A 21,363-nucleotide genomic window follows, 5' to 3' on the forward strand; every position below is an offset into this window, starting at 1 on the left:
CAAAAACAGAGGCTCCGCCCCTTCTTTTCTTCTGGAGCAAAAACAGAGGCTCGGCTCCACCCCTGGAACAAAACAGGGTCTCCGCCCCTTCTTTTTATTTTGTTTTTGGAACAAAAACAGGGAGGAGCCTCTTCTTTTTCTTCTTCTAGAACAAAAACAGGGGCTCCATCCTTTCCTCTTCATCATTTCTAAGGATTATATTCATGCTTTCTTTTTTCCATGACAAAAACAAGGGCTACACCCCTTCTTTTACTAATATTTCTATGACAAAAACAGGGGCTCAGCTCTTTATTGTTCTGTCCTTTTCTGAACATTAAGTGACGCTTAGGCAGGCACCTAGGCGACTAAGTGCTCTCTTGTCACCTAGGTTTGCCTTGGCGCCTTGAAAACTATGGTGCCCCTTCATTTTTCACATCCTGCTCTAATTCTATGGGCAACATCCTCAATCTCTCCTTCTAATGGATTATTGAAAAGTTGCATCGAGTAATCTCTTCATTTCCAATCCTAAATGTACCTTGATTTGAACTCCTATTGTTGTTAAATTTAGAAAGCATATATTCTGATTTAGCCCTACTTATTCTAAAACCTCTTAAGGAATGTCCATAAATTTAATTTTGCATTTAATCATTCATTAGTTTCATCAATTAATAATATTTGAGAAAATTTAACCAGAATTTATTAAGAAAAAGAGGGGGAACAAGGGGAGATATACAAAGCAAGGGGAGAACCCCTACAAGTTACAAAGGAGGAAGCTTGTCGCCATACAAATGCTCCAAGTACACACCAAATTTAACTAGGCCATATGCAGTATGATTGTGTTCCCTAGGAATCCAAACTAAATTAACATTCAAACAATCCAAAGAATCCCAAGCTTCAGTCAGATAATGATTCAGTCTCCAGGGCCCCCCTCTTTGTCTCTTAACCATTTTATTGTATTTGCTGAATCACCTGCAATGATCAAATTCTGAATTCCCAAATTTTTTATTATCCTGATTCCGGTGAGAGCAGCCATCACTTCAGCCTTTGTGGAGTCAGCCCAGCCGACTGGACCACTAAAAGTCCAGCATAGATTGCCCCTTTCGCCATACCTCCAGTACCAACAAGGCCAGGATTACCTAAGGCACACCCGTCAAAATTAAGGGTTATCACTCCTTCACTGATGGATACGGGATGCCTCAAGGATGTTTGCTTGGGATGAGGAAGAAACAGAAAAGGGTGAACATTTCTGATAAGATCATTGACTGAAAGTCCTTTGAACAGAGCTGAATTCACCGTCCAAAGGATGCAAAGGTAGGTAATATCTGAGATTAATTCCTCCAAGGTTCTGCTTTTATTGTCAAAGAGGCGGTTGTTTCTTTCATCCCAAACACCCCACAACACTGCATGTAGCACTGATTGCCAAAATACTTTACCCCTTTTGCTTAGCCTTGTTCCTTGCCATTGATTCAATATGTCCATAATGTGTTTTCGAAAAGCCCAACTATAACCTGCCATTTTCAAGAAGTGGGACCATATCCTTTGAGTGAAATTGCAGTGAAGAAGGATGTGATCTGCAGATTCACCCTCGCTGAGGCATAAAATACAAACATGAGGAGATATGGAGCGTCTTCCCAAAAGTTTTTTCTATAGGAGATCACAAGTATTAACTTTCTGGAGACAAGCTTCCCAAACAAAGAAGCCAATTCTTGAAGGGATGTGGCTACACCAGATTTTCTTGTAAGGAAAAGAGGAATGCTTTTCATCAGCAATCAAAGCCCTGAACATAGACTTAGAAGAGAATTCACCATTTGGGTGAAGGGTCCATATTCGGGTGTCAGAATGAGAAGGGGATATGTAGGCATCTTTGAGGGTTTGAATTAGGGCTATTAAATCAGAAATCTCCGAGTCCCTTAGGGGTCTTCTGCGGTGGAGGTTTAAAGAATTCTCGACAATTTGGTTTGGGAGACAGGTAGAAATAGTGGCTTCTTGATCAAGGGTAAGGTTAAACAGCCTAGGGAAAGAGGCTTCTAGGGTAGATCCCCCCCACCAAAGATCTTTCCAGAATTTAATTTTAGAACCATTTCCCACTTTATAACTTATAAAAGGAAAGAAAGAAGTATGAATGGAACAAATACCTTTCCAAGGATTTGTGGCCTTTATCCTGTTCAAATGGAGATTGCAATCCCACCCGTTTGTATTTCGTCCATATTTACTTGAGATGACAGCTGTCCAAAGAGCATTGGGTCCTTTTGGAAATCTCCAAAGCCATTTTCCTAGGAGAGGAAGAATTTTTCTCTTTAAGCTGTCCAATACCCAAATCGCCTTCCTCTTTAGGTCTACATACTTGTTTCTAGCTGACTAAATGGTTTCTCTTATCTCCACCACCTTCCCAAAGAAAGTTCCTTTGAAGCTTCTCAATCTGATTTCTAACTTAGGTTGGATTCTAGAATACTGAAAGAAAGTATACTGGCAGATTTGATAAGGAGGCCTTTAAGAGAGTAAGCCTACCCCCTTTTGAGAGATGTTGGATTGAAGTCTTTGTATGTATGAGTATTCGGCTGATAAGAGTTCTTATTAGCCTATACTTAAGTTTAAGTTGTCCTGTACTGGGCCTTTGTTAATGGGCCTAATGTTTAACGTTTTAAGTTGTCTGGGTGTCCCATCACTAATCAGGGGCATTCTAGTAACTTCCTGTATCATTGTACTACACCATAATATAAATAATAGTACTGTCGACTGAGCAGGTGAGTTCGACATTCCTGCATCTCTTCTTCTTCTTCTTCTCTTTTCTGTTACTTCGGCTACAGTAATTTAGCTTTCATGGTATCAGAGCATTAGCTTCTTCCTGGTTTCAGCCGGCACACACTCTCTTCTCTTGCTGTCTTTTCATCTTCTCTCTTCCTTTTCTGGGTTGCTGTAGTGAAGACCTAGGGGTGTAAGAGAGTAAAGCAAGTTCGAACCTAGGGTTTCTCTTGGTTGTAGGACTCAAGGAAAGTAAGACCCAGAAGTAGATCTCCTACTAGGTTATTTCCAGCAAATAGTAGCTATTTGGCTACTAAGAGAGGTCTGTGTAGGACAGACCTAGTTGAGGACTGATTTCAGCAGTCCTAGCACTAGCCGAAAGGGGCTTAGCTACTTCTACAGTTACAGCTTCGGTGCTCCAGCAAGACTCGCACAGACTTAGCTTCTTCTACAGAGCCACTGTTCACTTGCTACTGTTGCAGCCTCGAACTGTTCACTCACTACTGTACCCGAACTGTTGCAGTTTTTTGGTTCAGCCCAAGTGAAGTCTATCTAGTGTTCTACCAGCACTGTGAACACTTCTACCATCATAGCAATGTGGCAAACAGCTCCAAGTTCAGGGTGGTTATCAGTCCGAAACCCCTCACCACTGCTATGAGATTACCTAGGGAGCTGCCAGCTCCAGATTGTTCAGCACTGTGAACCCTAGTTGAGGACTGATGTCAGCAGTCCTAGTATTGGCCGCAAGGAAGGGCACTCTCTTTACAGTTGCAGTACTCAAAGTTCAAGTGGAGTCTGTATAGCACAATAGTTGAGAACCCTTAGCTTCAGGTCGGTTACCAGCCCAGAACTCCTTGCTTGCTGTTGTAACTGAACTGTTTCAGAACTGTGACAGTCTCGGCAAGTCTGAAACTGTGTCGAGTGCTGTCAAAACCTGCTGTGATCATTTCAGCTAATCAGATCTGCTCCAGAACTGGTTCAGAACCTTCAGAACTGCTTCGGCTAGTCTTAATCAGTGTCACCTACACAGTGGCTGCAGTCAAGATGTCTTCAATACCCAGAGATGTTTCTTCTAGAGATAACAGGTCTGCGGCAAGTGGGAATTTTGTCGCCAGCAACAATGATGACAACTCACAAAATACACCAACAGTGTCTTCTTCTCCTATGGGACAGGTTGTTGATTCCTCTGGAACTGGTACATTGGGCTTCACTGCTAGTGAGGTTGAGATCCTTAGTAGGGCATTAGCCCGTCTAAGAAATAATTCTTTTGCTTCTACATCTCTTGCTAGATCAGGTACAGCCTCTGCCTTCAGTGCCACTGGCTCTATTGACTCTACTTCTTGGGTTATTGATTCCGGTGCTACTGACCATATGACACATATGTCTTCCCTATTCTCTTCATATCATTTGTTGTCTGGTCAGGATAAGATGAGAGTTGCTGACGGGTCTTTCTCCACTATCTCTGGAAAGGGAATTGTTGACCTAAGCAAGGACCTCTCTCTTAAATCAGTTTTACATGTTCCCAGTCTTACCTCAAATCTCTTGTCTGTTTCAAAACTTACCAAAAATTTGAACTGTAGTATAACCTTTTTTCCTACTCATTGTGTCTTCCAGGACAGATTGACAAGGAGAACGATTGGGTGTGGTCATGAGTGTGGAGGCCTCTACTACCTTGATGCAGACATCGGCTCAGCCTTACAAGCATCTGCTGCTAGTAATCCGGAAAGTGTGGAGTCAATAGCTAAGCTGCATCTTTGGCATGCTAGGCTAGGTCATGTGTCTTTCTCCTCATTAGAAATGTTGTTTCCCGAATTGTTTAAGGGCATTCCAAGTCAGAGTCTAACCTGTGAAGTATGTCAAATGTCAAAACAATGTAGAGCTGTGTATCCAATTTCCAGCAATGAAATTTGTGCTCCTTTTGATTTGGTTCATTCTGATGTCTGGGGCCCTTCACCCATTGTTTCCTTTGATGGCTTCCGGTACTTTATCAGTTTTATTGACCACTACTCTCGTTGTACATGGATCTACCTGTTAAAAGGACGGGATGAAGTACCACGGATAACCATGGCATTTTGCAAGATGATTGAAACACAGTTTAATAAGAAGATTAAGCAATTCAGGTCAGACAATGCTGCTGAATACTTTGAAAAATCCTTGAACTTATTCCTGGAAGATGCTGGCATACTACATCAGTCATCCTGTGCTTATACTCCTCAGCAGAATAGAGTTGCTGAGTGCAAGAATAGACATCTATTGGAGACAGCTCGAGCCTTACTATTCCAACACAAAGTCCCCAAGCAATACTGGTCTCAAGCTGTACTTTCTGCATCATATCTGATAAATCGGATGCCATCTAAGGTGTTGGGTATGAAAACCCCTTTCTCTGTTTTGTGCCCCACTCTTCCAGACTTTCCCCTTCCTCCTCGGGTCTTTGGCTATATATGTTTCATACATGTGAAGGATCCAAAGAAGACTAAGCTAGATCCTAAGGCTACAAAGGGAATATTCTTGGGGTACTCTCCTACACAAAAGGGTTACAAGTGTTATGACCCTTTCTCCAAGAGAAAGTATGTCACCAGAGATGTGGTGTTCTTTGAGTCTCAACCCTATTTTCAATCTTCTCAGAATCCTCTTCAGGGGGAGACTAGTGGGATGGAAGAGGATTCTCATTCTCCCTCCTTTTTTGTTCCCCTATCTGCCTCGAGTCTTCCATCCTCTCCTCCTACTCCTTGTTGTGACATTCTGGGTCAACCCAGTGAGGCTCCCACTGTGCCGATTACCTCTCCTGATGCTGCAGATGTTCTTGAAGGCTCCAGTAGGCAACAAAAAGAGATACTTACATACAACAGAAGAAAAAGGGGTCCTCAACCTCATGACAGCAACCAGTTGGACTCGGATCAATCTGTCTCTACAATCCAAGGTAATTTCAACTCTCATACTTCTGATTTGGATCTTCCTATTGCTCTCCGTAAGCCTATCCGCTCTTGCACCACCCGGCACCCCATTGCTGATTTTGTTTCTTACTCACATTTATCTCCTGCCTATCACTCCTTTGTGTCTGCTCTTTCCTCTGTGCGTGTTCCTTCTAGGTACTCAGAGGCCGTGTCTGATCCAAGGTGGAAAGAAGCTATGAATGAAGAGATGAAAGCCCTAATGAAAGCAAGAACTTGGGAATTAGTGGATCTGCCAGAGGGGAAGACCACTGTTGGGTGCAAGTGGGTGTTTACTGTAAAGCACAGGGAGGACGGGTCCATTGAAAGGTACAAGGCCAGACTTGTGGCAAAGGGGTTTACTCAGAAAGAAGGGATTGACTACAAAGAAACCTTTGCCCCGGTAGCAAAGCTCAACACAATTCGGGTTCTATTGTCACTAGCAGCAAATTTTTCATGGGAACTTCATCAGCTGGATGTGAAGAATGCCTTCTTAAATGGTGACCTTCATGAAGAGGTATTTATGGAACCTCCACCAGGCTATGACTTTAGTAGAAAGGTGTGCAAACTGAGGAAAGCATTATATGGGTTGAAGCAATCTCCCCGTGCATGGTTTGAGAGGCTCTGTGGGGCCATGAAGAAAGTGGGGTACACTCAGAGTGGTGCAGACCATACCTTGTTTATAAGGAGACAGGATAGCAAACTTACTGCACTCATTGTTTATGTGGATGATATGGTAATTACCGGGAATGACTTGGAAGAGATAAAAAGACTGAAGGAGTTTCTAGCTTCTGAATTTGAGATCAAAGACTTGGGTCATTTGAGATATTTTCTTGGGATTGAAGTTGCCAGGTCAAGAGAGGGAATCTACATATGTCAGCGGAAGTATGTTCTTGACCTCCTAGAGGAAACAGGCATGATGGGGTGCAAGCCAGCAGATACTCCAATGGAACAGAACCATTGCCTGCAAGAATCAATAGGGGAGGACTACTATGATAAAGAGAGATACCAAAAATTGGTAGGGAAGCTGATATACTTATCCCTCACTTGGCAAGATATTGCTTATGCTGTGCATGTTGTCAGTCAATTCATGCACTCTCCAAAGATTCCTCATATGAAAGCAGTTGAAAGGATTCTCAGGTACTTGAAGACTTGCCCAGGGAAGGGAATTCTCTTCGGGAAAAACAATAGAATTGAAATTGAAGCCTACACTGATGCAGATTGGGCTGGGTCTATTGGGGACAGGAAGTCAACCTCGGGTTACTGTACATTTGTGGGAGAAAACCTGGTCACATGGCGCAGTAAGAAGCAGAATGTAGTGGCTAGATCAAGTGCAGAAACAGAGTATCGAGCTATGGCCCATGGGGTTGCTGAACTCTTATGGCTCAGAACTCTTCTTAATGAACTTGGCATTAAGGCTGAAGGTCCTCTCAGGCTGTATTGTGACAATAAAGCTGCCATCAACATTGCCAACAATCCCGTGCAGCATGACAGGACAAAACATATTGAGATTGATCGGCACTTTGTTAGAGAAAGAATTGTCTCGGGTGAACTCTGTGTGCCTTATACTCCATCTGAGATGCAAATTGCGGATGTACTGACTAAAGAGCTGGCAGCAGCAAAGTTTAGGGACATGCTTGGCAAGCTAAACATGATTGATATCCATGCTTAGCTTGAGGGGGAGTGTTGGATTGAAGTCTTTGTATGTATGAGTATTCGGCTGATAAGAGTTCTTATTAGCCTATACTTAAGTTTAAGTTGTCCTGTACTGGGCCTAATGTTTAATGTTTTAAGTTGTCTGGGTGTCCCATCACTAATCAGGGGCATTCTAGTAACTTCCTGTATCATTGTACTACACCATAATATAAATAATAGTACTGTCGACTGAGCAGGTGAGTTCGACATTCCTGCATCTCTTCTTCTTCTTCTTCTCTTTTCTGTTACTTCGGCTACAGTAATTTAGCTTTCAAGAGATAACACTTTTTCCAAGTCGATAGTTTCTTCTCACATTTCTCCATCACTGGTCTCTAGACGTTGAGGGATTTTGGATTCCCTCCAAGAGGCATCCCAAGGTAGGTAATGGGGAGATTCTCCTCTTTGCACCCCAACAAAGATTTGAAGTTTTCTAGAAGTTCCACTTCCACTGAGTTAATAGCAACAATACTACTTTTGCAAAAATTAACTCTCAAACTAGTGAAAAGTTTGAAACATTCGATTACCATTTTAGTGTTTGTGATGTTGGTTGTGGAGACATCCAAGAATAGGATTGTCATCGGCAAACTGTAAGTGAGAGATGTGAATCTTATCCCTACCCACTTCAAATCCTTTCACCAAGTTGAGAAGAATTGACTTGTCAAAAGGATAGTTAAATATATCCATCACCAAAGTGAATGAATAGTGTTGAAATAATGTAGTCATTTGTGTTAGGGCCTGTTTGGCTAGTTAAAGCCTTTTTTATTTTCTGTTATTGTACTTCACTTATAGGGGCACAAGAGTCTTTTTCCTTCTTATTTCTGCCACCCTATATAATATAATAGAAGTTGGCGCCACCAGCACTGTTCCATTGCTCCAAACCTTTTCTTCTTCCCTTCTCTTCTCTACTTCCTCATATTTCAATCGGATTCATTGCCAAGATGGTATCAGAACAAGGCTGTTGAATCTAGGCAACCAAGTTTTCTCTTCAAGTTGCTGAATCTGGGCGGAACAGAGGATTGAATCTGGGCTGATCAAATCAGATCTGCAACTGGTACAATCCTAAAGTTTTCTTTCTTCTTTTATTTCTTTCCTTGGTCGTGTACCAAGTGGAGAACAAACGAATCCAAACCAAGTCGGTAGAATCAGAAAAAGTATAACTCAGCTAATATGGCATCTCAAGAGACTAGTCCATTGGTAACTCAGGAGAGGCATCCCAATTCTGACCCTAAGGAAGAAATTATCAACTCCTTTTGTGACCATTTGGAATTGTATGGTAGGACTCTCCGCCAGATGGATTCTGGTCCTACTCCCTCTACCTCTTTCACGTCTACATCAAGTAATGCTGCCACTACCTTCCATGTGTCATCTCATACCACTGATTCTCCTTGGGTTATTGACTCCGGAGCCTCAAATCACATGACTGGTAAGTCAAATTTATTTCAGACATATAACCTTCTCCTGGGAGAGATAAGGTGAGACTAGCTGATGGTTCTTTCTCTACCATAGTTGGCCAAGGTACCATACCTCTCCCACTCGGCCTCACCCTTTCTAATGTACTGCATGTTCCAAAATTACCTATAAATTTGTTGTCCATTAGTAGTATTACTCACTCCTTGAACTGTTCAGTCACTTTCTTTTGTCTTCATGTGTGTTTCAGGATTTGGCCCCGAGGAAGACGATTGGTAGAGGAAGCATGGTGGATGGTCTCTACGTGTTGGAGAATAAAGCTGGTCTTGTGGCTATAGAGTCCATGAGTTCATCCAGTGAGAGACAAGACTATTTATGGCACAGTCGTCTTGGTCATCTTTCTTTTGAGTCATTAAAAGTTATGTCCCCAAAGTTGTTTAAGTCCTTGTCAGTGAGTCAATTACAGTGTCAGACATGTCAATTGAGTAAACATTGTAGAAGTTCTTTTCCTTTGACAAATAAAAGATCTGAATTACCATTTCATATTGTTTATTCTGATGTTTGGGGCCCTGTTACTCTACCTACTGAGGCTGAATATAAGTACTTCATTACCTTGATTGATGATTACTCTAGATACACTTGGGTTTACCCTATGCGATCTAGAGATGAAGTGCCAAAAATTGTGAAAGACTTTCAACGCATGGTGTTCACTCAGTTCCAAACTGAAATCCATATCTTCTAGTCGAACAATTCGAAAGAATACTTCCATAGTGATCTCATGGAGTTTTTTGCTTCAAGTGGGTCACTTCAACGAAGCTCTTGTGCTAGGACACCCCAACAAAACGGTGTTGCTGAACGAAAGAACCGTCACCTTCTCAAAGTAGCTCGTGGCTTATTAATTCATATGAATGTGCCAAAACGTTTTTGGATGGATGTAGTTTTGTGTGCTACATACATCACCAACCGTATGCCATCTTGGTTACTAGAGTATAAGGCCCCACATCAGCTTCTGTTTCTTACAGCTCAATTGTCCACCATTCCAATGCATGTTTTTGGGTGTCGTTGCTTTGTCCATAACTTGTCCCCTACTTGAGGTAAACTTGACCCTCAGGCTATTCTTTTGGTTACCCTTTATCTCAAAAGGGGTATCGTTGCTATGATCCTACCTCTCGCAAGTACTATGTCTCCATTGATGTATCCTTCTTTGAGAATCAACCTTTCTTCTCGGTTTCTCCTTAGGGGGAGAGTAGGGTTGAGGAGAAACAGGCGGTTCAAACTCAACTACCTCCTTTACCCGATCCTCCTCCATTTCGTGTCTTTCATCGCCGCCATAAAAGCCAGCAGAGCTCAAGAGCCGTGAAACCTGACACCATGCAACCAACATCATCGGATTCGCCAGAGGCAGATCCATCTCATCAGCCAGGTACACTTGCTCCTATTGATATCCTGTTCCTCTCAATGTTGATTCCCCTGTCATCAATGATCTTGATGTTCCTATTGCTAAGAGAAAGGGTGTTAGATCTTGTACCACTAATCATCCTATCTCTAATTTTGTGTCCTATGATCACATTTCACCTTCATTTTGTGCATTCCTCTCTCCTATGGACAACGCTTTCGTTCCTAAAAATGTAGCAGATGCTTTATCCAAACCTGAATGGACAGATGCAATGCAGGAAGAAATTGACGCATTACACAAAAATGGCACTTGAGAGTTCGTGGATCTTCCTGAAGGAAAGGAACCAATGGGTTGCAAGTGGGTGTTCACAATGAAACACAAGGCTGATGGAAGTGTTGAAAGGTACAAGGCTAGACTGGTAGCAAGAGGTTTTATACAGGTATATGGAGTGGACTATGCAAAGACTTTTGCTCCAGTAGCCAAGATGAACTCTATCAGGATTCCTCTTTCATTGGCAGCAAATCTTGATTGGGAACTTCACCAATTGGACATCAAAAATGCTTTCTTGAATGGTGACTTGGAAGAAGAAGTGTACATGACCCAACCTCCAAGTTTTTGTGCCAAAGGCAGTGAACAAAAAGTGTGCAAGTTAAAAAAATCTTTATATGGGTTGAAACAATCACCTCGGGCTTGGTTAGTAAGTTCCACTTAACAGTTCAACAGATGGGGTTCAAACAATGCCAATCAGATCACACTCTATTTGTGAAAAAAGGTGAAGGGAAAATTGCAGCTCTAATTGTGTATGTGGATGACATAGTGATCACAGGAGATTGGGAGGCTGAAATACGAAGACTAAAAAAATTCTTAGCCACTCAATTTGAGGTGAAAGATCTAGGCCCCTTACGTTATTTCCTTGGAATTGAAGTTGACCGCTCTCACAATGGCATCTTTATTTTCCAACGGAAATATGTACTAGATCTACTAGAAGATACAGGCAAGTTGGGGGTAAAACCAATTGACTCACCAATTGAATCTAATCATCAGTTGGAAGACAGTCAAGGAGAGTTTTTGAAAGATGTGAAGAAGTTCCAGAGACTTGTAGGGAGACTCTTGTATTTGTCTATGACCAGGCTTGATATTGCTTATGCAGTGGGTGTCCTTAGTCAATTCATGCACAATCCTAGGACAACTCACTTTGAAGCTGCAGAGAGGATCCTTAGATACCTCAAGAAGTTTCCCGGAGCTGGTTTGTTGTTCCAGAAACATGGACACTTAAAGGTGGAAGTATATACTGATGTTGATTGGGCAGGGGCAGTTGATGACCGAAAGTCTACCAGTGGGTATTGTGCCTTTGTAGGAGGAAACCTGGTCACATGGAGAAGTAAAAAAACAAGTGTGGTGGCTAGATCTAGTGCCAAAGCAGAATATAGAGCAATGTCTCATGGGGTTGCTGAAATCATGTGAATAAGAAATCTGTTAGGTGAACTAGGTTTTGCAATGAGCAACCCTATGTCACTCTACTGTGACAATAAAGCTGCCATCAGTATTGCTGCTAATCCAGTCCTACATGATAGGACGAAACACATTGAAGTGGACAAGCATTTTATTAGAGAGAAACTTGTAAATGGAGAAGTGTGTACTCCATATGTTAGCTCAGAAGAACAACTTGCAGATATCTTCACCAAAGGTCTTCATCATGTGCAGCACAATGATTTGTGTGACAAGTTGGGCATGATTGACATCTATGCTCCAACTTGAGGGGGAGTGTTGAAATAATTTAGTTATTTGTGTTAGGGTCTATTTGGCTAGTTAAAGCCTTTTTTATTTTCTGTTATTGTACTTCACTTACAACAGGGGCACAAGAGTCTTTTCCCTTCTTATTTTTGCTGCCCTATATAATATAATAGAAGCTGGCGTCGCCAGCACTGTTCCATTGCTCCAAACCTTTTCTTCTTCCTTTCTTTCTTCTTCTCTTCTTTCTTCTTCCCTTCTCTTCTCTACTTCCTCATATTTCAATCGGATTTATTGTCAAGAAATAGTAAGGGGGAAAGAGGGCAACCTTGTCTTAGACCTCTACTAGCCTTGAAATAACCTTTCGCTATACCATTTATCAATATTGAAACCCAAGGAGAACCAATACAACCTTTAATCCACCTGATCCATTTTCTCCCAAAGCCTCTTAGCCTTAAGTAATCAAGAATGCAGTCCCAATCCACTTTGTCGTACGCCTTCTCTAGATCAAGTTTCACAAGGACCCCCAGGATCCCAGAAGATTTTCTGTCTTCCACACACTCATTTGCAATAAGAATGATGTCCACAATTTGTCTCCCTTTTACAAAAGCAAACTGATTTGGGGAAATTAGATCTTCAAGGACTTCTTTATGTCTGTTGGCCAGTACTTTCGCCAAAATTTTGTATATGCTCCCAACCAAACTTATAGGTCTAAAATCTTTAACTTCCAAAACTCCCCCTTTCTTAGGGATGAGGTAGAGAAAGGTAGAGTTTAGGCCTTTGTTAACAATGGCAGAGGAGTGGAAATCCCTGAAAAAATCCATGAGATCTAACTTTACAATTTCCCAACACTTTTGGAAGAAAAGAATAGGGAAGCCATCTGGCCCTGGAGCCCTATCTCCGTCCATGCTGAAAATAATCTTCTTAACTTCTTCCTCTTCAAAGCTTCTTTCCAACCAGTCCCTCTTTTCAGCTGATAGGGTTGGGCCTTTCCAATTATATAATGTAAGTTGGTTTTCACTATCCTTGGAGTAGAGGTTTTTAAAGAAGGAAAGGAAAGCTTCTGAAATTTCCTCAGGATTCTCCACTTCTCTCTAATTCAGGTTGAGCTTAGAAATAAAGTTCTTCCTACTCCTTCCCGAGGCATATGTGTGAAAAAATCTGGAGTTATTGCCTCCTTTCAACCATCTCATTCTTGATCTTTGTCTCCAATAGATTTCTTCCCTTCTAACTAGTTGTTCCCATTCATTTCTTAATTCTGCTCTTTTATTTCTGTTTAAGGCATTAAGGGTCCCATTTTTCTCTCTACTATCCAAATCCTCATCACCATATAACATTTTCCTCTCTCCATGCTTATTTGACAATTGGCATAAATGAATATTCAATGTACAATGAATGCCATTTTTCCATAAAAGAAAATACCATTTTACAAGTTTATACTCTACGTACGCATGTCCGTGAGTCTTTGTTTTTTTCCTTTCTGAGTCAGATTCTTGGGCATGCATCAAATTATAATTCCCATGTCCATGCAATGGCAACACCATGTATTGTATGTTCATATGTTCTGCATCTATCTACAACCTCTTCGTGGTTTTTCAAGTTCTTGATTAAAAACTGGTTGCTAGATATTGCTCCTCATGCTTAAGAAGATTTGATCATTTGTCCTTGATAGAATTCAGGTCTGCCTTAGAGTTCGGCCTGACTGAGTTCAGTTATGTAGAAGAAGAAAAGGTGATAGAGAGAGAGAGAGAGAAAGAGAGAAGAGAGAATTCTGGTTCGAACTGAAAGAGTCAACTTGACTTCTCCCAGTCGGCCAGTAAGTATTTATATTATTATTAAAACATAACTGAAAAGACCTATGTGCCCTTACTTAAGTTAAGAGCACTTGTTCCAACACAACATTACAAATCAGCAACATTAATCAAGATATAAAGACAGAAATACCCCTACGCTAACACTCCCCCTCAAGTTGGTGAGTATATATCATATACTCCCAGCTTGTTACATATGTAGTCCACTATTCCCCGACTCAAGCCTTTTGTAAATAAGTCAGCCCACTGATTTCCTGTATTAACATGTGTAGTGTCTAGCTCTCCATTCAGCACCTTCTCCCTCACAAAGTGATAGTCAACCTCAATGTGCTTGGTTCTTTCATGAAACATTGGATTAGAGGAGATATGAACTGTAGCCTGATTATCACAATAGAGCTTCATTGGAGTGTTAATGTTGTACCCTACTTCCTATAAAAGGTTCCTTAGCCACACTAATTCACAAGCGGTGTGCGCCATAGCCCTATATTCTGCTTCTGCACTGCTTCTTGCCACAACCGTCTGCTTCTTACTTTTCCATGTCACCAGGTTACCTCCCAGAAACGTGCAATAGCCTGTAGTAGACCGCCTATCAAACATAGAACCAGCCCAATCAGCATCAGAATACCCTTCTATTTCAAGTTTTTCCCCACTCTTGTATATCAGACCGCGACCCGGAGCCCCTTTTAGATACTTCACAATTCTCAAAACTGCATTCCAATGAGGAATCAGAGGTTTTTGCATGAATTGACTTACCACACTAACTGCAAATGAGATGTCTGGTCTGGTAATGGTTAGGTAGTTCAGTTTGCCCACAAGTCGTCGGTATCTGCCAGGGTCTTCAAACACTTCACCCATATCACTACTTAGCTTGGTATTTGTGTCCATGGGTGTTTCAGCTAGTTTGGCACCCAACAGGCCTGTTTCTTCCAGCAAATCAAGCACATACTTCCTCTGGAACAGGTTAATCCCATACTTGGATCTCGCTACCTCTATCCCCAAGAAGTATTTCAGTTTACCCAAATCCTTTGTCTGAAAGTGATCCTACAGATAAGTCTTCAGCCTGTCAATATCAGTGTTATCATTCCCAGTAATAATAATAGCATCTACATACACCACCAACAGTATTTTTCCTCCCGGAGAGTCATGACTAAATACAGAATGGTCAACTTTGCACTGTTTCATACCAAACTTCTTTACCACCTCATTGAACCTACCAAACCATGCTCGAGGAGACTGTTTAAGCCCATATATAGCCTTCCTTAGTCTGCACACCTTACCATCCTCCCCCTGAGCAACAAACCCTGGAGGTTGCTCCATGTAGACCTCCTCGAGTAAGTCACCATGCAAAAAGGCATTCTTGATATCAAGCTGATATAGTGGCCACTCATACATGGCTGCAAGAGAGATCACAACACGAACTGACCCTATCTTAGCAACCGGTGAGAAGGTCTCTGTGTAGTCAATACCATAGGTTTGGGAGTACCCTTTTGCAACTAATCGCGCTTTCAAGCGTTCAACACTACCATCAGGCAGATACTTAACCGTATAAACCCATTTACAACCAATAGCTTGCTTCCCAGGAGGAAGAGCAGTGAGGTCCCAAGTATGATTATGATGAAGGGCTGAGAGTTCTTCTTCCATGGCACGGCACCACCCTGGAGAGGCAAGGGCTTCCTAGACATCTTTAGGAACAATAACGGATGATAACAAGGTAACAAACTGGCGATGGGAAGCGGAAAGGTGAGTAAGAGAAACATAATTAGAAATGGGATGAAGGGTGCAAGTACGTTTACCTTTCCGCAAAGCAATGGGTAGATCAATCTCAGATGCTAAGTGCGGGTCTGGTGCCGGATCCGTCGACGGAGATGTAGCCGGAGGAGTAGTAGATGATGCATGTGGGCGATGTGTATACACATGACGGATAGGTGGGCGTTCAACAGGTGGTGGCACCGGAAGCAAAGATTTGGTCACGACTGGAACAAAGGAAGGAGGATCGACAACGAGAAGTGAAAGAAGAGGAGGTGATGAGGAGGAAGAAGCATCACCAGACCCCAAAAAGAACGGAGTAGACTCAAAGAAACTGACATCAGCACACACAAAGGACCGTCGAGAACCAGTATAGTAACACCTATACCCTTTCTGGGTCCGAGAATAGCCAAGGAATATGCACTTGAGAGAACGGGCATCGAACTTGTCGTTCCCGAGACCCAGATTATGGACGAAGCAGACACACCCAAAAACTCTCAACGTAAGAGGGAACGGAGACAAAGTGGGAAACAAGACATAAAACGGAGAATGACCATCAAGGATGAACGTGGGCATCCGATTAATCAAAAAATAAGAGGTAAGCACTACATCACTCCAAAAAGTTTTGGGAACATGCATGTGATGCATTAGGGATCTTGCTGTTTCAAGGAGATGGCGATTCTTTCTCTCAGCCACTCCGTTTTGTTGTGGGGTGTAGGTACACGAGGTCTGATGTATAATGCCGTGTTGGTCCAGGTATTCCTGAAATGATGAGGATAAATATTCGCAGCCATTATCAGAACGAAAAACTTTGATGTGGGTACCAAATTGGTTACGAATCTCAGCATAAATAGTAAACAATTCACTTCTTTCTTTCATTAAATAGAGCCACGTCATCCTTGAAAAATCATCCACAAAAATGACAAAATATCTGTATCCATTATATGACATCACTTTATAAGGACCCCAAACATCTGAATGAACTAAAGAAAAAGGACCCGACACACGCTTATCAACCCTAGAACTAAAGGGAACACGATGGTGTTTCCCAAACTGACACGACTCACAATCCAAAACAGAAAGCTGACTCAAGGACGGAACCAAGGACTTCAAGACTTTTAGCGACGGATGACCAAATCGGCAGTGCCACTGGAAAGGAGAAAGATGACTGGAGAGTTGTTGAAGTTCTACCACCACCACCGTCAAGATAATACAGTCCACCTGCTTCATGCCCTCCACCAATCTTCATCCCCGTCTTGAGACCCTGAAAAACACACATAGAAAGATAAAAGGTAATGGAGCAGTTAAGTGATTTGGTCAGCTTACTAACAGACATAAGGTTAAAAGGCAATTTAGGAACATACAGAACTGATGAGAGGAATACAGGATCTAGGTCAACATTACCAACACCACAAATTGAGGATGTGGAACCATTAGCAAGGGTGATAGATTGTGATGTTGAGCAATGAGATAAGGAGGAAAACACACCTGGAGTTCCAGTCATGTGATCGGAGGCTCCAGAGTCAATGATCCAGGGATTGGGTGTAGATGCCAGACAAGCCATACCTGAGTGAGCAAAAGTCGTCGTGTTCTGCTGTGATTGGATAAACCTCTCATATTCATCACGGGGAACACTCACCATCTCCTTCATGGGACCATCTATGGATGTAGGAGGCATCTGATCAGATGAATGATTCTCCTGCCTAAAGCTGGAATTGGAGTCACCGGTCGCGGCATGATTGGCCCAAGTTGAGGGAGGACCATGTAGATCATAACAATAGTTGATAGTATGTCCATCCATACCACAATGAGTGCAATTCCTCGGACCTGAGCTACGTCCTCTACCACGGGCTCCCCCTGAATCTCTGCTCCCAGTACGACCACCACCACGATTATGGGTAGACCCACCATTGCCACTTCGGCCATATGCAGAACCACTATCACCACCACGGCTAGACTGATCTCCCTGAGCTCCACCTCTAACACCACGGCCTCTCGATGCAGCAAAGATAGATCTATCTGAGATATTAGAGTTCTCAGTAGATCCGATAGAAATCCTCCGGAGTCGAGCAAATACCTCTTCTAGGGACGGAAGAGCTGATCCCCCTAATATCTGAGCCCGTGCTGGTTCATATTCAGACCTTAGTCCCACCAAAAATCTAGTCACATCAAGATGCTCTCTCTGTTGTTGCTGAATCTTGACATCAGAAGTGAGAGGATGAAAAACATTCAACTCATTACGTATGTTCCTCATGTTGGCATAGTACTCCTCAAGACTCTGATTGCCCTGTTGCAGGTTAAAGTACTCTTGATAAAGCTGATAAACTCTGGTTGTATTGTCCTGCCCCGAATACAATTTCTTCGCATGGTCCCACACATCTTTGGCAGTATAAAGGAACATGAAGTTCACACTAATCCTGGGTTCCATACTGTTCCACAACCATGTGATGATCTGAGCATCCTCTTGCTCCCAGTCTTCATACTCGTGAGAGTCAGAGGGTTTCTCCTCTCTGATGTGTTTTACCTTCTTCTTTGCCTTCAGAAAGACTTCAACGGATTTAGCCCAAAGCATATAATTCTCTCCATTTAATTTAATGGAGGTCATCTGAACATTCAGGTAGTCTGTAGGCACCATCATACTAGGTTTATAATCATTATTGTCTCCCATTATGTTATCACCGATTCTGCACACATTCAGGTAGTGGTCTGCACACTACACACCACTAGGTCACACCTGTCACACTGATTGCAGCACTTATTGTTGCTGGAATGTGTGCTCTTTACACCACAAACCCTAGATCACACCTGTCACACTGATTTCAGCACTTGTTGTTGCTGAAAAGTGTGCTCACACCACAAACCCTACTCCTACAACTACCTGAAATCTCACCACTATATGATCATATCTCTTCCTTCAAAATGCATAAAGAAACCAGCATAAACCCTAGCACTTACTGGCCGAAACCCTAGCATATGGTCTGAAACACACCTCCTATTTAATCCATAACAGATATCATGCACTAAAATCTCTTACCTTATCGCTGAAGTAACACCCATACAAGCAGGAAAGCAGTCCACACACAACAGCCGCTGCACACACAACAGCCACTGCCCACACAGTTTGGAACTCTATTCTTCCTCTACTAGGAGAGGGCGATATCAGAAATCACAGCAACCGACCACATACGACCTGACTGGAGGCATAGAGACCTCCAAGGGAAGAGGATGATCACTCCTTTTCAGCCCTTTCCCTTATCTCCAATCAAACACAGAAAAAAAAAGGAAAACCCTAGATAGGGTGCGCAAAGAATGAACCCTAGGCAAGCAGAAATCTAGGCAGATTCAAGAAGCTCTGATGCCATGATAGAATTCAGGTCTGCCTTAGAGTTCGGCCTGACTGAGTTCAGTTATGTAGAAGAAGAAAAGGTGATAGAGAGAGAGAGAGAAAGAGAGAAGAGAGAATTCTGGTTCGAACTGAAAGAGTTAACTTGACTTCTCCCAGTCGGCCAGTAAGTATTTATATTATTATTAAAACATAACTGAAAAGACCTATGTGCCCTTACTTAAGTTAAGAGCACTTGTTCCAACACAACATTACAAATCAGCAACATTAATCAAGATATAAAGACAGAAATACCCCTATGCTAACAGTCCTCAAGCTTGAACATCACATTCTTAATAGTCCCCATGAAAGAGAATAGGTTCATGGATGATTTCGTCATGTGTAAGATTGGAATAGAGAACATTAGTTTGTCCTTGCTTTTCCAGGCGGTTATGTATATTCAGGTCACTCTTTAGCCTATTTTGTATGTTTGGTCTTTTATACCAGGATTTTGCATTGTAGCAATACTGTCTCTTTTCTTGTATCAATTCTTTCTCTGCAGTTTCATGTGTTATTTATCAAAAGAAAATTAAAAAAAACAAAGAACAAAGGCCATTACCCAATTTTTGTCCCAGCAATCTGGGGTCTTTGGAAGTGTGGACTGGATACAGATGTAACATTTGTCATTTGCTGTTTATCAAATGAAAGACAAAATTGATCGAGTTTTTCTTTAAATCGTGTCTTTCACACATTTAGAGATGTAGATCAATATTAACAGAATACATGGTACCCAAAAATTTTGATGGCAATATACTCCACTGAGGCAAGGAAAGAGAGACGAGAGAACATATCTACAACAACAAACATGGTTGTACTTACTGTTTCCATCATGAAGATTATCCTGAACCCTGACTTGTGTTTTGGTGCAGCTCCCAGTTTGCAAACTCAATACTTCATTATTTTCTTTCCCAAATGGCAAACCTCGATGATTTCCACCCAACATTTTGGTAGAACTACTACGCCGTTTACCTTGCCTCCCTGTCCATTGATCAGAAGGCAATGAACAATTGCCTTGAATTCCTAGGTCAGGTAAGCCTGCAAAAAATAGATAATAGAGGAAACATCTTATCAACAAGGAACCAAATCAAAATATGCACTAAAATTTAACCAGTTCCAGTAAAAAGTGGAGCTTGATTAAAGGAGTGCTAACCTTGACTAACTTGGCTATGAGAATAATTATGTGTTTTTTTAGTCTTTTGGTCCCTAGAGTTGGTTGAAGGTTTGCCAGGCACCACATTTCCCTCAGTATTTGTTGTAGGCATTCTTGATAAATCGATTAGCACCCCAGATGCCAATGAATCCTGATCAGTACAATGCTCATGAAGCTCCTCTTGATAACTAATTGAAATCCTCTCATGTTCATTCAGTTTCATGTCATGCCTAGAGTGTTTTGTGGAGTTATCCAATTCAGCAGTTTGGTCTTCCATATGGACATTAATTTGAGAATAAGAACCACCAGAGTCTAACCCATTCCAGCTAGCTGAAGAGCCATGATTGCTAGGCAAAGACACTGGCTTACAAGATCTCAGCTGCCCATGCACATCTCTAGCATCAGGATTGCACTTTGAGCCTAGAACTGATAATCCCTCTGTTACATTATCTAGAGTTATCCCATTAGCCTCCCTATGTTGCTCTGCAAGGTGCTTCTGTTTTGCCTCATTCTCAATTCGCCTTTGATACTCCAATGTTTCTTCTAGCTTTCTTTCCTCGGCTTCAAGCTCTATCTTATGTCGAAAGTCCTCTTCCTGTTGTTGCAGAACATCACAGCTTATAGAACCAACAGCCACGGAATCAAGATGGTTTTTGTCCAATAAAACTGAAGAGTAACTGCAGCATAACATTAATTTCAATTTATGCATAAATATGGTGGATGGTACGATTTATCAAAAAAAAAAATGTTGGATGGTACTAATAAAAAGCAGAAAAAAGATCAAATATGTTCAATAGTTCACATGCATGTGTCAAGCAAGAGAACAAGAAGGGCATACGTCTGTTCCTCAGATTCCTGACAGAGAATCTGCTCACTAACACCAGCAGCCTGCAAAACTCTAAAAATATTAGCCCTACTTAATAGAATTTGTATGCAACATAACTATGGCTCTAATGAAAGAAACAGAACCAGACCCGACACAGTTAAAACCTTTAAATCCTTTGCTTTTCTGTAATCCTTGTTCTTTTTCCTATCTTTCGATTTCTCCTGTATCTGTTTCAAATGATCACCTCCTCTACTAGCACTATTCTTGGCATCAAGTGCAAGTTCAGCTAAAAATGCTTCTCTTGCAGCATCAGACTTTTCCATAGCATCTTTATCAACCAGATTCTCTAAGTATGCCTGGAGAAGAGAGATAACAATGAAGTATAAAAGTCACTTATGCAATGATGGGGAATATAACCTTAAATCCTTAAAATACAGACCCGCATGAATGACTTTAAAAGAGGTAACATAATTGCCCGGTAGTCATGAGCCAATAAGGGCCCCAGCTTAAGCTCCAACTGTTGCATGCCACTGACATTCCGCATAATTCTTGCATCAGTTTTACTGAG

General features: G+C 41.8%; 1 protein-coding gene across 4 annotated transcripts in view; it reads right to left on the reverse strand.

Annotated features, from left to right (window-relative positions):
- Positions 1–21,363, reverse strand: part of LOC104596511 (uncharacterized) — a 49,034-nt gene that overhangs the window by 24,663 nt on the left and 3,008 nt on the right. For all 4 annotated transcript variants that reach the window (XR_016084214.1, XM_010257723.3, XM_010257716.3 and 1 more), the window contains exons 2-6: positions 21,235–21,363; positions 20,960–21,151; positions 20,808–20,857; positions 19,970–20,646; positions 19,639–19,854 (exon numbers count right to left, since the gene is read on the reverse strand). Coding sequence is in view for 3 of the 4 variants with exons in the window: in XM_010257723.3 (XP_010256025.1) it covers positions 19,639–19,854; positions 19,970–20,646; positions 20,808–20,857; positions 20,960–21,151; positions 21,235–21,363 (1,264 nt within the window). In the remaining variant the exon portion in view is untranslated. The remainder of the gene's footprint in view (positions 1–19,638; positions 19,855–19,969; positions 20,647–20,807; positions 20,858–20,959; positions 21,152–21,234) is intronic.

The sequence above is a fragment of the Nelumbo nucifera genome, chromosome 3 (genome assembly GCF_055504915.1).
Source record: "Nelumbo nucifera cultivar China Antique chromosome 3, China Antique-T2T, whole genome shotgun sequence".
In the NCBI taxonomy this organism is placed as follows: Eukaryota; Viridiplantae; Streptophyta; class Magnoliopsida; order Proteales; family Nelumbonaceae; genus Nelumbo; species Nelumbo nucifera.